Source organism: Equus caballus, chromosome 19 (genome assembly GCF_041296265.1).
Source record: "Equus caballus isolate H_3958 breed thoroughbred chromosome 19, TB-T2T, whole genome shotgun sequence".
NCBI lineage: Eukaryota > Metazoa > Chordata > Mammalia > Perissodactyla > Equidae > Equus > Equus caballus.
In genome coordinates, this window is record NC_091702.1 from 31,760,836 (window position 1) to 31,777,786 (window position 16,951).

The 16,951-nt window shown below is 40.1% G+C and overlaps 1 protein-coding gene across 8 annotated transcripts in view; it reads right to left on the reverse strand.

The window, feature by feature from the left end:
• The window catches only part of MCF2L2 (MCF.2 cell line derived transforming sequence-like 2), a 239,842-nt gene that overhangs the window by 18,030 nt on the left and 204,861 nt on the right, over window positions 1-16,951 (reverse strand). For 7 of the 8 annotated variants that reach the window (XM_070243320.1, XM_070243323.1, XM_070243321.1 and 4 more), the window contains 4 exons: window positions 14,861-14,986; window positions 7,503-7,718; window positions 6,504-6,596; window positions 6,253-6,331 (listed from right to left, as the gene is read on the reverse strand). In XM_070243320.1, coding sequence (XP_070099421.1) covers window positions 6,253-6,331; window positions 6,504-6,596; window positions 7,503-7,718; window positions 14,861-14,986 — 514 coding nt within the window. Of the gene's footprint in view, window positions 1-1,249; window positions 1,289-6,252; window positions 6,332-6,503; window positions 6,597-7,502; window positions 7,719-14,860; window positions 14,987-16,951 lie in introns of all 8 variants that reach the window. The other variant, XM_070243325.1, reaches the window with a different exon arrangement.

Genomic DNA, 16,951 nt, shown 5'->3' on the forward strand with positions numbered 1-16,951 from the left:
TCTTAACAAATAGAGCTATAGATTTTACACAATCCCAATCAAAATCTCAGCAAGCTTTTTTGGTAGAAATTGACAAGCTACATCTAAGATATACAAAGGATATAGACTAGCCAAAACAACTTTAAAAAGGAAGAAGAAAATCGGAGGACTCAAATGATCTTATTTTAAGTCTTATTATCAGCCACAGTAAGTCAAGATAGTAAGGTACTGATGTCAAGATAGACAAATAGATCAAGAGAACAGAATAGAACATCCAGAAATAGGTGCACTTATGTGAATAGTCAATTGGGGAAATGATAATGGAATAACTGGACATCAATAAGCAAAAAAATGAACTTTGATCCACACTTCACACCATATAGCAAAAAAGAAAAGAAAACCTCAAAACGGATCAGAGACCTAAAAAGGTAAAACTTAAACTATAAAACTTCCAGGAGAGAACATAGGAGAAAATCTTTGTGTCCTTTAGACAAAGATTTCCTAGGCACAACACCAAAAGTATGATCCATAAATTTTTTAAAATCGAATTTCATCACAATTAAAATCCTCTGAGGAGGGGTGGCCCCGTGGCCGAGTGGTTAAGTTTGCACGCTCCACTGCAGAGGCCCAGGGTTTCGCTGGTTTGGATCCTGGGTGCGGACATGGCACCACTCATCAGGCCATGTTGAGACGGCATCCCACATGCCACATCTAGAAGGACCCACAACTAAAATATACAACTATGTACTGGGGGGATTTGGGGAGAAAAAGCAAAAAAAAAAAAAGAAGAAGAATATTGGTAACAGTTGTTAGCTCAGGTGCCAATCTTTAAAAAAAAAATCCTCTGCTCTTCAAAAGTTACTCTTAAGAGAATGAAAAGATAAGCCACATACTGAAAGAAAATATTTGCAAAGCATATATCTAATAAAGTATATGTATCTAGGATATATGAAAAACACACAAACCTAAATAATAAGAAAACAATGAACAAAAGATTTGAACGTACACTTCACCAAAGAAGATATATGGATGGCAAAGATGCACACAAAAAGATGCCCTACTTTTAGTCACTAGGGAAAAGCAAATTAACACCTCAATGACATACTGCTACATACCCATTAGAAGGCTTAAAATTAAAAATACTGACAATACCAAGTGTTGATGAGGATGTGGAGCAAGTGGAACTCTCATACACTGCTGTGGGAATATAAGATGGTAATAACCACCTTGGAAAATAGTTTAGAAATTTCTTAAAAAGTTAAACACGTACCTGCCATATGGCCTAACCATTACACTCTTAGGTATTTACCTAGAAGAAATGAAAACATATGTCCACAAGAATACTTGTACTCAAATGTTCATAGTAGCATTATTCAAAACAGCCCAAAAGAGTGGGAAAAACCCAAATATTATTAACAGGTAAATGGATAAAGAAATTGGGGGATGTCTAAATAATGGAATATTGCAAGCAATTAAAAGGAATATACTATTGTTACACAAAGCAACATGAATGAATCTCAAAATAATTATGCTGAATGAAAGAAACCAGACCAAAAAAATTACATGCTGTATGATCCTCTTTATGGAATTCTAGAAAAATCAAACTAATCTATAATAACAGAAAGCTCAGTGATCACCTGGGGGGCAGCAGAGGGAGAGGGAAGGGCAAGATAAAGGTCATAAAAAGGAGCATGAGGAACCTTTTGGGGCTGATAGATGTGTTCATTACCTTGATTGTGGTGATGCTTTCATATGTGTGTACATAGGCCAAAACTTATCACATTGTACACTTTAAATATGTACAGTTTATTATGTGAATTATGCCTCAATCAACCTGTTTTAAAGATTTTATTTTCCTTTTCTTTTTCTCTCCAAAGCCCCCCAGTACATAGTTGTATATTCTTAGTTGTGAGTGTCTCTAGTTGTGGCATGTGGGATGCCGCCTCAGCACGACCTGATGAGCGGTGCCATGTCCACGCCCAGGATTCGAACCAGCAAAACCCTGGGCCGCCACAGTGGAGCACGTGAACTTAACCACTCAGCCATGGCACTGGCCCCCAACCTGTTTTAAAAATAGTAGTTTAAGGCCTCTGTCCAGAAACTTTAATAAGCTAAAATGCACATTACCAGGCACTAACCCTAGCTATCCTAATTCCATCATTCTAGTGGAGGACCCAGAAATCTGCATTTGTTACAAGTCCTTCAAGTAATTCTAATGCAGGTTGTCTCTAACCACCTTTTGTGAAACACTGGTCTAGGGAAGCTTATTGTGGATTTGCCTACCAAATATCTCACAGTTATGAGGATCAATTGAAAAAACAAATGTGAAAGGGTAAAGCCTACTCAAAGATGATTTTTAATTATTAAAAAAGAGTACAGTGAGTGACATCTGTGAAAATGGTACAGAAAAAAAAAAAAACCCTCCAAAAATTCTCTCCTCCACGAAAGCATGGAAAAAAACCTGGCTAAAATAGTCAGAAACAATATTTTAGAACACTGGAAATTAAACAAAGGCTTATAGTAATCAGGACATCATTTATTCAAGAAAAATGGCTGAATCTCAGTATGAACAGTGAGCTCTGTGGTGTTCTAATTGCCCTATTCCCATCCTACCCCTTCTCCTTGGTGGTAGCCTTGGAAACCAACAGCCTGTGAATCTGGAAATCTGGCAGCCATAGGACGGGGCAGAACAGGGTTGGAGCTCCTTCAAAGACTCATTCCCAGAGAACTGTCATTATTTGACTTGTCTTGGGGTTCTTTGGAATATCCTTCTTGAAAAGCTGTGTTTATTAGACCTGATCGAAAGCTTGCCCATTGTGAAAAGCCTTTTATCCAGGGGCATTTGTAGAAAATGACTAGAGGCAATTGTTTAACTTCTTAACTGCCTGAGGCATTGGATAACAGATAGGGCAAAAACAGGCTAATCATAAAGTTTAAAAGAAAAAGCTTGGGAATGAGATAGCAGGTTTGAAAAGCTCCAAACTATTCCTGGGAATCTAGAAGGTAATGTGCACATGTCCAGGGCTGTGTGCAGGCTCAGGAAAGATCTGAGAAGGCCTTATGCTCTCACCTCTGTCTGATTTTGAGGCTCTGCACAAACAGGAAGTGAAAGCTAAGGTGAAATTGTCCCCTGCCTGGCTGAGTGTTGAAGGTGTGCCCCAGTATCAACACAAAGCCCCTTGGCAAAGACTGGAGTATTAATTTATTTTAGGTGTTTAAGGAAATTTTTGCCCAGTCATTAACTGAGCAGAGACTTCAGTGGCCACACATGACAATGAATACAGACTTTACAGAATCAGCTCAGAAAAGTAACTAAATAAACAAACAACAACAAAAACAACAAACGCTAACAACAATGAACACTGGAGATGAAGAAGTATCTGATTTTCAGAATAGCCACATTATATTATTTAAAATGTCCAGTTTTCAACAGAGACAAGAAAATATGGCCCAAAGGCAGAAAAAAAGAAAGCAGTCAATAGAAACTGTCCCCAAGGAAGCTAAGATATTGAACTTCCTAGACCAAGACTTTGTGTTCAAAGAGTTAAAGGAAATTGTATATAAAGAACAAAAGAAAAGTAAAACAACTTTCATAGAGAGAATATAAATAAAGAGAGAGAAATTATATTTAAAAAGGGCCAAATGGAAATTCTGGGTTGAAAAGTATGATAACTGACATAAAAAAAATTCACTAGAGTGGCTCAATACCAGATTGGAGCAGGCAGAAGAAATAAATCTGAGAACTTAGATATAGGTCAGTTGAAAATATCCAGTTTGAGGAAGAGAAAAGACAAGAATGAAAAAAAGAATGAACAGAGCCTTAAAGACCTATAGGACATCATCAAGCACACCAACACATCCATAATTGGAGTCCTAGAAGGTGAAAGAAACAAAGGGTCTGAAGGAATAGTTAAAGAAATAATGACCAAAGAAATAATGACTTAAGGAAAAAAATGACCAAAGACTTCCGAAATTTGATGAAAAACACTAATCTACAAATTCAAGATGATCTACAAACTCCAAGAAATACAAACTCAAAGAGATCTACACCTAGACATATCATAATCAAACTGTCAAAAACAAAGAAAGAATATGGAAAGCAGTAAGAGAAAAGCAACTTGTCACAAACAAGGACTCTTCAATAAGATTAATAGCTGATTTCTTATCAGAAACAATAGAGGCCACAAAACAGTGGGATGAACTATTCAAAGTGCTTAAAGAGAAAGACTGCCAACCAACAATTCTATGTCTATGGCCAACTGATTCTTGACAAGGTTTAGTTCAGGCTGCTGTAACAAAGTACCATAGACTGGGTGGTTTACAAACAACAGAAATTTATTTCTCACAGTTCTGGAGGCTGGAAGTCTGAGACTAGGGTGTCAGCACAGTCGAGTTCTGGTGAGAACCCTCTTCTGGGTTGCAGATTGCTGACTTATTGTATCCTCACGTAGCAGAGAGCAGAGACAGAAAACAAGCTCTCTTGTGGCACTTATAAAGACACTAATTCCTTTCATGAGGGCTGCACCCTCATGACCTCATCTACTCCTAATTACTGCCCAAAGGCTTCACTTCCTAATGTCATTACATTGAGGGGTAAAGTTTCAACATATGGATTTTGGGGGAACACAAACATTGTTACAGCACTTGAGTCCTTAACAAGTGCCAAGACCATTCAGTGGAGGGAAAGAACAGTCTTTTCAACCAATGGCTTAGGAACAACGGGATATTCACAGGCAAAAGAGTAAATTTAAATACCTAATTCACTCTGTATACAAAAAGTAACTCAAAATAGATCAAAGACATAAATATAAGAGTTAAGACTAAATTCTTAGATGAAAGCACAGATGTAAATCTTCATGACCTTGGATTAGGCCATGGTTTCTTAGCTATGACACCAAAACATAAGCAACCAAAGAAAAAGTAGACAAATTAGACTTCATGAAAATTAAAAACTTTTGTGCTTCAAAAGATATCATCAGGAAAGTGAAAAGACAACCCACAGATGGGAAAAATATTTGCAAATCATATACCTGAGAAGAGTCTCGTATCCAGAATACACAAATAATTTTTAACAACTCAAAGAGACAAATAACCTAATTAAAAATGGGCAAAGGAGTTGAAGAGACAACTCTTCAAAGAAAATATACAAATGACCAATAAGCACATGAAAAGATGCTCAGCTTCACTAGCATTAGAGAAATGCAAACCAAAATCACAATAAACTACTACTTCACACCCACTAGGATAGCTATAATAAAAACAGGATATTAACAAGTGTTGATGAAGAAGAGAAGACAATGGAACCCTCATACATTGCTGGTGTGAATGAGAAATGGTACCACTACTTTGGAAAACAATTTGGAAATTCTTCACAAAGTCAACACAGAATTACCATATGGCTCAGCAATTATATCTCTCTCTCAGAGAATTGGAAACATAGGTTCACACAAAAACTTGTACACAAGTTTCCACAGCAGCATTATTCACAATATCTAAAAAGTGAAAAGAACCCAAATATCCATCAACAGATGAATGGATAAACAAATATGGTATATCCATACAGTGCCCTATTACTCAGCCATGAAAAGCGATGGGGTACTGATACATGCTACAACATGAATGGACACTGAAAAAATTATGCTCAGTGAAAGGAATTAGACAGAAAGTGCCACATTTTACATGATTCCATTTATACAAAATGTCCAGAATAAGAAAATCCATAGACAGAAAGTAGATTAGTGGTTGCCAGGGGCTGGAGGGGGAGGGAGAAGGCAGGGAATGATTGCTAATGGGTACAGAGTTTTTTGGGGGAGAGGGTGATGAAAATATTCCGGAATTAGTTAGTGGTGATGGTTGCATAATCTTGTGAATAGACTAAAACCCTGTGAATTGTACACTTTAAGAGAGTGAATTTTATGGAATATTAATTATATCTCAACCTAAAAAAAGTAGTACAGCTTCTGAAAGTAAACCTGGCCATTTAAATCTCCATTAACATTTTCTTGGATGGCTTTGGGATTTTGGATTGAAAAAGTTGATCTTGGCAATTAGGTAAATGGGGGAAACACAACTAAAAGCAACACACCCACACACAACGACAAAAAAACCCACACAATCTAAAGCAAGTGCAGGTGCTTCCAAGTCATGTGAAAATGTGGCTACAGTATTTTCCTGGCAAACCATTTTCTTTAACAATATCCCCAATCTGCACACCCACCACAAAGCTGGAAACAGTATAATTCTCCAGACTAAAGTCAGCAGGGGTAACCCTACCTTTAATATTGTTTTGTTGTTCCATCAATAATTTGCTTATTTCTGAAAACCAACAATCTCTGATTTCTTTTGAAGCTGCCTGCAATTACAAGAAAGAAAATACTATGAGTATCAGATCACCTGGAGTATTAATTGCGCAGGTGTTTCATTCTCTGGGTGGCCAATACAATAAAGGCAGAAACATTCGTCAAGTTGTGGGAATGCACCAGGAAAAGGGTAGAGGACAGCTATGTGGGAGGCCTGAGATTTACCTGCAGGATATATTTCTCAAGTCCATTTCGGTTGGCAATTTCAAACTTTCTGTTGCTCCCTCTTCCGAGTTGGCGAATTGAAATTGTCAGCAACTATTGTAAAGAAAGAAGAGAAATGTCCTCTACCATCATTTTCTGATTTTAAAACCATCCCTGTCAGCCACTCTCTTCTTTTCTACCTTTGATAGCTCTCTTCTTCCACCTTCCTTCCAAGTGTTTTGCTGTCCTCTGTTAATGGTCCCAAGCAGCATAAAACATAGCCCAGGACAGGGTCATCTGTCCTGTCTGTTTCAGAGGACTACACAGACTGTATCTTTCCACATGTAGAGCTGTAGCCCTCAAACTTTAGGGGAAGAGATCTTCGTTCCCTCAACACCATGTATTTCACAAGTCTCTACATAACAGTAGCTGAATAAGCATCCATCAAGAAACATAAATAACGAAGGCTACTATGAATATATTAACAACTTTAATCACAAGAGCACAAGTGTGCGTGTATGTGTGTGTGTATGTGTTTCTCATCACTAGCTATGAAATATTTCCTGTACAGGCAAGAGACAATGCTTGATGTGGACATGGGTTCCTAGACCCGCTGAGTCAGGATGCTGCCTACATTTGTATGCAAAGATGGGTGGTTGAGAAGGGCAAGCCGAAGATGAAATCCAGCCCATGCTCTAATCACCAAGTCTTTCACTCCTTTGGCTGGAGGTAAGAGGGCACTTTTTCTAATTAGTTGGTCCAAACAGGTTTCCATACGGTTCCTTTTCTCTGCCTGGCACAAAGGCACCTCTGTGCCAGTCCGGGCCCTGTCTAGTGACTGATTACCAGCCCTGGTTCTGAAGTCAGACAGGCCTGGGTGTAGATTCTAGCTCAGCTGTGTGGCATTTGGCAAGTTAACCCACCTCTCTAAGCTTCAGTTTCCTTCTCTGTAGAATAAAGCTAACAATATTTCTCTCCATAGGGGTGTGCTGACTCCCAGGTGCAATAGGACCCCTTTACCTGCATAGACTTCTTAAAGATGTAATGAGGAGACAGGCCCTGGTCACTGGGCTCCATTCGTATCTTACAGAACACTATTCCCCTTTCAAATAGATAGATTTGCCTCTGGCTGGGCTTAAATCGAATAAAATCCTTCATCTTATAACGATCCTTGTGAACTGTCCAGACGTTGAAGGAGCCATGCCTCAACAGCTTGCCCAGTTTTCCAATATCATCCTTTTGGAAACACAGACACACAAAAACAAGCTGTTAAATTACTTCACAGGGAAAGAACTCTTAGGGGTCTGTCTTCAAATCATGAAGCACGCGTATCTGAATTTTTCAATCTTAAAAGTGCCATTCACATTTAAGGGCTAATCTGTCACTAAAGCAAAATTACAATTTTGTGAGTTTCACTGAGCATGGCACCATTCAGTTGTGTAAGGAAAGAGTTCAGCTGCGTAAGGTAATAAACATAAAGCATGTTAGAAATACTTGAACTAAAGATACTGGTACTCTGATATTTTTGTCTTGTAACTAATGTTAGAAGCAGAATTCTATTTCTTCTTCTTTGTTTTTGATACACGACAGTCTACTTAAAAAGGGCAAGAAATTGACATTTTAGTTATGTTTAGGAGAGAGAGAATTTTTGTTGCATTATGGACCTATGATAATCCATGTGTTCCATCTGTGTCCTACCATCTGCTTCAGGTCTATGAGAACATGAGATTTGTTCTGAAAGGAGAAAGCTTAGTATAACCTAATCTTCATGACATCATGTAATGGAAATGGTATTTACATTCAACTCTGCAGTTTTCAGAATGAGTGGACAGTGCAAAGATAATCCCAAATGACAAAATGTTTTAAAAGTCTACCTGGCTCTAGGGCACAGCCTATGATGCCTCTCTCTCCACCAGGCAGCCCACCTTTCTCATACATCTGGTTGAAAGTCCAAATGAGGTGACCCTGTCTCCTCTGAGCTCACTCCAAAGGGTGGTGGAGTGAGATGAGCTAGGAACACTGTATTTTATCTGGTGTTTTCAAAAAATTAGATCATTTAAAGCAAAGAATCAAGAATTTATTTCCCTGAATCAAAACACCAGAAGGAGAAAGTTATTTGAACATGACCAGGACAGAGAAATTTCCCTGAGTTAATGTCTAGCTGAGATAAAGCCCTATGATTTCTGAGAGTTAACACTAGAAATATGCACATTATTTATAATTGATTGGGTGTTTTTATAATTTATTGTTTCTATAGAACAGAATGTGAATATCTTTTTTAAAATAATTAACCATCCTTCTGAAATTCTAAAATAAAAATCTCAAGACCACTATGCTCTCGTCATTTCTGTGGTGCTCGTGGAACATTTTCTGTGCTATTTTCTCTTTCTGCTTTGTAAAGTTTACATGTGTAAACCATGGTGAGTGAGACCCTCATTAGGAATAAAGGCTTTCTCTCCTAACAGCATGATTTTCCTGGTCTAGGTTGCACAGCCTCAGCTTAATCAAGTTCCAAGACGGATGGATGATGGGTCCATGAGGACCCTTGAGAAGTTTTTCACTCTATCCACATCCTTCCAGGAGGCACTGAAACATAACCACTCCAGCCCTCAGTGATTGCTGTCTCCCTTAAACACATTCGATTTGTACTCTATAGACAAAAATAGTGCAGGAAATACGTTTTAGTTAAGGCAATAGGCAAAAATAGGTGCTTAGTATTTGCCACACGAACAACTTTAATTGGTAGTTTCTATTGTGAAATGTATTTATACTCCACCTCATTTCAAAAATTTGATACATCTTTTGAAAATATATACATTATAGGCAGACAGAAAACAACCAAGGAAATTAGGGTGAAGAAAAAAATAGAGATTAAAAAAAGGGTAAGACAAAGAGGTTGTACAGGAAATCCATACAATAAAGCCATGTAAATGTGTTACAGGCTGGCCTCTGACCTTCTAGGAGGCACTGCAGAAGGAAGCATGGTGACTTATCTGACTCATTATGTCCAAGGACGTACCCAAACCAGTTGCTCAGGAAAAGCGTGGCAATTCCCATTAATAAGATGTGAGAGAAATTTCTCCCATGGCTCCTCATAAAGGGTCCCTGAGTCAAAAACCAAGCACAACCTCGAACACATCCCAGAATAGACAGATGAACAGATTTCAGGCAAAGCTATTTCTAAGAACATATTTGGCGAACGTGGAGGCATCACTTCACAGGCACAGCTATAAAAGCATCTAAAAGCGGTCCGAATGCCAGGGGAGTGGGGAACAAGTCCAGGTGTACACTCTCTAACAACCTAGAGAGGGCTTGGGGATGTTAGCTAAGGCATCTGCCAAGGCCACAGGCTGTAGGGGAAACAGCCCTGTCCACGGGCCTGCTGAAGAGGCAATCTTAGGCAGCGATGTTTTTGTTCTTTATCATCTCTGCACTTTCCTCCTCACCCTACTCGCAGCCATAGCTGTTTGCACCTTGGGTGGCAATTGACCAAAGGATGTGAATCCAGTGAGTGCCAACCCTGGACCACAGAAGCCCAGTGTGAAAAAGATGTTCCAGACAGCCAGTCTGATCCCTGCTGAACTGAGAGGAACTGAGGAGGAGGCAGTAAGAAGCAAGTGTTGTAAGCTGTACGATGCTTTACAAGAGGGCAGGTGGTGGAATAAACAATAAGGAAGCAGGGCGGTAAAGAAGGTGAGTCACCAGAAACTATGAGGAAGAGGAAAAGGGACCGATGGAGGGAAAGAACCAGTCAGTGCGTGGTGAGAGGGGACAGCAGGCATGTGGATGTCCCTGGCACACATAGGCAGGATACATAGGTAAGGCCCCCAACTCTCTCCCAGGCCAAGGCCCCAGAGCTGCTGTGGATCCTGGAATTTTCCAGTTCCCTCCTCGGTAAGCCTGGCTCTGCCATGGTTCTGACTCTCCCCGAGGCTCTGTGGTTGGCTTTTCCAGTAAGTCTGTCCTCACTTGGAGGTCACTAGAGGCAATCGCTGGGTCTTTTGAGTCCAGCTGAAACAGATGAGCTAAATATCCTCCATGTCATCTCGCATGAACTTTCTCAAGACCGTACTTGTCATGGGATTAAATATCTCAATGCTCAAGGCCAATCCTCCAGTGGCACATGCCCTGCACAGTGCTGATGAAGGGCAGGAGCACGCACGTTACCATCAGCCAGGATATGTGCCTGTGTGGACACTACTCGACCCCAAGGGGAAGTGGGCAGGGGGGATTCCTCAGTGCAGGACCAAGGATGACCCGTGGTCATCTTTCCAACCATATATATCCTTTCTTTCCAATCAGACTCTGGTTGGTCCCAGGGCCAGAGACCACATGCACAACTGCTTGCAGATACTTGTCCCCTGGAAAGTATTTATTCATTTATTGGCATTTAGTGAGGGTCGGGGGGGACCATGCAGCTAAATGCTCAGCACTGTGAGGGAGCTAATGCAATGACAACCCTATCCTGGGTTGAATAGCATCTCCTAAAAAACTCATGTCCACTTGAAACCTCAGTATGTGACTTTATTTGAAAATAGGGTCTTTGTAGATGTAATTCATTAACATGAGGTCACACCATATTAGGGTGGGCCCTAATCCAATGACTGGTGCCCTTTTAAGAAGAGAAAACAGAGACACAGAAACACACACACACAGATGACAGACATGTGAAGATAGAGGCAGAAATTGGAGAGATGCAGCTGAAAGCCAAGCATTCCCAGCAGCTATTAGAAGCCAGGAGAGAAGCAAGGAAGAATTCTTTCCTAGAGCCTTCAGAGGGAGCATGGGTCTTCTCACACCTTGAGTTTGAACTTCTGGCCTCCAGAACTGTGAAAGAATAAATTTCTGTCGTTTTAAGCCATCTAAGCTTTGTTACGGCAGCTCCAGGAAATGAATAAACCCCCAACCAGTTTTTCCACCGGTGACGGTCATAGTGTGGCCCTTTGGTGTGTTGAAGAATCTGACGGATGTGCACTCAGAGCTAGACCAGGGGCTACCCCGAACAAGTAAGCAAGTGGAAAGTCAGATGGCCTCCTCCATACAGGAAATGATGGCAGAAACAAACCAGTAAATGCAACAGTTTCATGTGTGGACATTTTGTGGGTAAAAGATATAAGAGTATTTCAAATGTGACCACATCGGCCAAATGAAAAATCTGGCTGAGAAAGACTCTGTGAAGCTGGCCTCCAGAAAGATGCCTCTTTTGGGTGCCCAGGTTTTCACTCCTGGCAGTGACAGCGAATGTGACAGAGCTGTATACTTCTTGCACAAAGAAGCAGGAAACATCTGGATAAATGAATTAGCACAAAGCCTGGTTCAGAAATGAAAAGCAGAAGCTATGGGACAGAGGAGCCCATGATTACAATCACCAGGAGCAAGGGAGGGGGTCCTTCCATTCCAGCCTGATCAAGTACCCAAATAAGTCAGCCCCCGGGCCCTTTATTCAGCATCTACCAGGTGCCAGGAACGGTGCAAGATGTCTCAGTTGTGATTTAATCCTCGTTTACTCCTCACAACCACCCTTTGACATAGGCGTCATGATTGTGGAAGATGCACAAGGCGATTCCAGGGAGTCATTAAGGTTATTTACTCAGCCTTATCTCTGCAGCCAACACCACAGTAAGGAAAGGGGAAATTAAAGCAGAATAAAATACCTGGCCCTAGCCCATGATAAAAACACTTCCTTTATTGAATTATATAAATTTGTTGCAGGAAATAAAAATGTTTTATTCAAACTTTACTATTCAGCTTTGGAACTTGTTCCTAGCAAGTCAGGATTTAAAAGGACTCTAAATGCATCTCTATTTTATCTTTCTATCTTTATTTTGGAGGGGAAACTTTTTGTTTCTTTTTTTTGCAAATGGAGGGAAATAAATGACATCTGAGTGTTCCACAAAACAAATTTTCTTTTAAAAATAACTTTTTAAGCTTCTGTGATTAAATTAAACCAAGAATTGAGTGTGTGCAACAAGAAGAAAATATAGATATCAGAGGAGAATTTTTTCTAGTTGTTTTAATTATGAATTCATCCACTCAAGTTTAATTTCTTTCCTTTACAAAACCAGGTTAATATTGGATGTCAAGTAGAGAAATGGAGAGGTTAAGTTCTGGATTCATCCATCCATACAGCATATGAGTGTAAACACCTTGTGATAAAGTTCTACAGAAAAGCTGAGAATCTCAGAATCATTAGATCTGAGTCAGTAGTAGCTGAGTTGTTAGTAAACTAAAGAGAATCAGATGAAAAATGTGTTGAGAGGATAGCACCTGGCTAGGGAGTGAAGAGATCCCAGAAATAGTACAAGCCAGTACCCATGTGATGTTGGGCACATTAACTCTTCTTCCCTGTTGCTGAATCAGAAAGTTGAAAATTCCAATGCCTGCTCCTCCATAATTCAATAGCATTATACAAAACTGTCAGGATAAATTAACTAATGTACTAGATGTAAAGTAAGTCAAAATCTTAGCAAAAAAGAAACCATAGAGTGTATGTCAAAGGTGTAATTCTGAGGACACATGAGGAAAAAAAGTTCTTTGCATTTGGTGTAAAACCTCTAAAATTTTATAAACTGGTTCATCTATTTGCACATAAATTGGCTTGGAATGAAATAAGGGTAGGTTGCTATTTACTCACATTTTAATAATTCTTTTCTCATAACTTCCTCCTCCTACGTTACAGCTGCGAGTTTCCTGCCCTGTGTACGACACTCATTTGATTCAGGGAATGGATATCTAATAGGGCTAGCTGACGTGGGGTCAAAGATATAAAGATGGCCCAAAATGATTAAACAAACTGTTCCCTAGATTTTCCTTAGCTGGAGAAGGAAAATATTATTACTACGAAAATGATCTCCTGTCACACACACCCTGTGGTTTACAAATACCCTCTTGAATCATGCATCAGCAGTAAGCAAAGAACGCTCGGGAGCCCCAGGGGATGGTAACAGCATCACTCGCTGCCCGGATCACAGTAAACCCAGTAGGGCTGTTTCCAAGATGCTGGCCAGAGAAATACCAGGAGGGAGGGACACAAAAAGATCACAGTTTTTCTGCCCCTATTAATTTGCATGGTTTGATTTATGACAAGGAAAGAAAAGAAAGGTCATTTCATCTGCCCAGATCTCAATAAAGAGTTACCTTAAAACCAGGTAAAAAGGAAAAGGTAAAAAAGAAAAGGAAAGTATCTGTCTGAAGCATAATTCTCAGAAGCTTGATCCCTGTATGGTAGGCAGAATAATAGCCTCCCTAAGAAGTCCACATTCCAATCTCTGGAATCCGAGAAAATCTGACAAATGGGAATTAAGGTTGCAGATGGAATTAACAATGTTAATCAGCTGATTTTGAGATGAGATTACCATGGATTATTTGGGTGGGTCTAATGTAATCACAAGAGTCCTTAAAGGTGGAAGAGAAGCAGAAGGTCAGAGTGATGTGATCGATGTGAGAAGAATGCAACCCACTGTTGCTGGCTTCAAAGATGCAAGCAGAGGCCATGAGCTAAGGAATGTGGGTGGTCTTTTTAAGCTGGAAAAGGCAAGGAATGGATCCTCTCCCAGAGCCTCCAAAACAAAGGCAGACATCATGATTTTAGCCAGGTGATACTGTTGTACTTCTGGCCCATGGAACTGGAAGATAATAAATTAGTGCTGTTCTAAGGCACCAAACTTGTGGTCATTTGTTCTGACAGTGATAGAAAACTAATACACCTGAGTCGAAATCTAGAGTACTTCACAGTGGAAACCACCTGAATATTCATCATGTCCCAGGCCCAAGGAGCTCATACAGTTATAGAGGATGGTTTGTCTGGACCGCCTGGGCCTGGCCTGCTCAGGATTAACCCTGATGCTAGAGTTGAGATGGCTCAACTCGCCAGCACTACCTCTCTTGGTATTGTCCTTCAACCATTTGGATTAAGGGATGTACAGTAGATGGCTTGTTGGGCTCTTCTGGGATCTGTGTTGTAAAATGGGGTTAGATTAGACTTTTACTTAGAACCCATTTTCAAAGTAATTTTCACAGAGAAAATCTGAGTCAAGAAGGAAATTTTTAAAAATCTTTTAACATTTTAATAGTGCCATGAATCAGAAAATAAATTAGCCTTTCAGCAGTTTCCCCTGGCCCTGAGTTCCTGGTTCTTCCAAAGTGTGGGTCAGTCCCAACATTTAAGAGTCAGGAATACAACTCAAGGTTCCTAAAAATGCTGAGGGGCTGCTTGGAATCTCATAGCATGGGTTTGCTGACCGATTCAGGCTACTTTCCCCAGCGTCAGATTCCCTTACCACGGATCATTTCTCTAACTTTGCCATGGCGTCTCCTACCTTTGTAATACTGCACCTGCCTTTTGTGTGAAATGTTCCAATGCTTGCTATGGAACATACCGGACATCCAGTGACTGCTGCCAGGTCCACAGCCAACTCACAGGACTTGATCAAATCCTCCATCATGGCCAAAGCTTGTTGTAGTTCGGCTGAGAATGCTGAATCCTTGGTCCTCTTTGGCTCATTCTGTGGAAACCAAATGCCTTGTTGGAAATCAAAAGGTAAATCAAAAACCATCTACCAAGCGAAGAAGGAAAACAGGACAGAGATAAGGAGCCACGGATCAGCCAGCACAAAGTGTCTGAAAAGGTGGGAACACTGATCTGTTTCTCTGCTCTCAAAGAACGGTGGCTAAAGATATTTGCTGTTTTAAGAATATGATATATATATATATATATATACACAAGCAAAATCATCAGCCACACCTTGTGTATATTGTACTAATGAAGAATAAGGTTGATAAAATCATGGACATTTTCTTTCTATCATATAAGAAGCATACTAGCTTTATTAAAGCATGAAAAAACCCAGCCCCTTTAAAGAGGCTGCTCTTTCTTTTACATCCCTATCCCCAGGGCCTACGGAAAAGTACAATCTGAGTATCATATTCCTATATTTAATGTGAAAGCCTTATTCCTATGGGTAAAATTACACTTAAAACCATCCCAGAGGAGGATATTTGTATACTCCTATACAGGCAAAGAACGGGCTGCCATGTGGAGGTTTACTAATGATTTACGTGCAAACGCCATAAGGGTTGCCACAGTGAACCTCCACCAGCTCTGCCCTTCCTCCCGCCTCTCCTCCCCCAGCCCTCCCCGCATTCCGTCACCACTAAAGATGCCAAAGAGGTAAGCCACTGTGGTCTGCACCTCCCAAACACAAAGACTCAGCAATAAGTGGAAAAGCAATAACTACTAATTCAAGAGACCAATGTTCCAATTATTGCCACGGTGACAGTTAGGACATGATAGGGATGACCGTTTCAGCGTGAAAACCTTTTGCTTAGGGTTTTGGTATTTGATTCCCCTGCATATTTATCTATCTGGTAAATATACACAAAAAGATTTTAGTCTCTTCCTTTCTTTTTTTTTAAACACATCAATCTCTACAACAAAGAACAGATAGCTCTTTGCTGCCTCCATAAAGCCCCAGCTCTCTTTGGCCTCTACTGCATGATGGAAGCAAAGGCTTGAGTATTTTCTCAAGCTCTGCCGAAGCCCTGGGGATCAGCATCTTTGGATCAGAGATTCAAGTGACAGGACTGATGAACGGAGCAGAGCACGCTGCCTCCACCGAACAATTTGCCATGGAGTCTTACCTTCTCACTCATAATAAATATGCTCCAGGTCCTCATGAAAGACAACAGACTCGCACCTGAGTTTATTGTAACGTCATCAATAAAGGATTAAAAGTTCTCAGACCAGACATCTTCCTCTTTACCCAACACTTAAAACTCAATTTCCTTTCAGAGACTCAACTGAACCTCTTCTTTCCATTAACCCTCCTCCCGGAAACACAGCTGGCTGCTAGTTTTACACTGTGTAATGTAGGGCTCAGAAAAATTCTTACAAACGTTATTAAACCCCTCTAACTTGGGCTAGCTCCTCTCGCTCCAGGCTATAACATTATTACCTGTGCCTTGAGTTTCTTCTAATTGTAAGGGGTCCCCACCACTCATTCTGAGCAGAGAGGACATGCAAATGACGGCTCCTTGAGACACGTCTCATGGTTTTTTTTTTGTTGTTAAAACCAGAATATTCTATAGGAATATTTGCTAAACCACAAATTTCTTCCTAATCTGGTATGGCCACCTTTCCTCCAAGGGAAGCTTGGCTGTCTCTCTTAGAATTCACACATACACACACACACACACACGGAGGAAAACAAGGCAAGAACGTATACAAATTAGACATACTAAAAAGTACAACGAAGAATATATAAATCATTCACAATCCTACGGTGCAGGAAAAACCATAGTAGAGATTTTATGATATTTACTTCCAGTTTTTTATGTATGCATTTTACACACTCACTTAACTTTGTCTTCCTGTTAAGACATTTTTATGAGGAGGGAGGAAAATATATTATCACTTATCCTGCTATGAATTCCCACTTTGAAAGTGCCTTTAATCTTTTGATTTTTTCCTG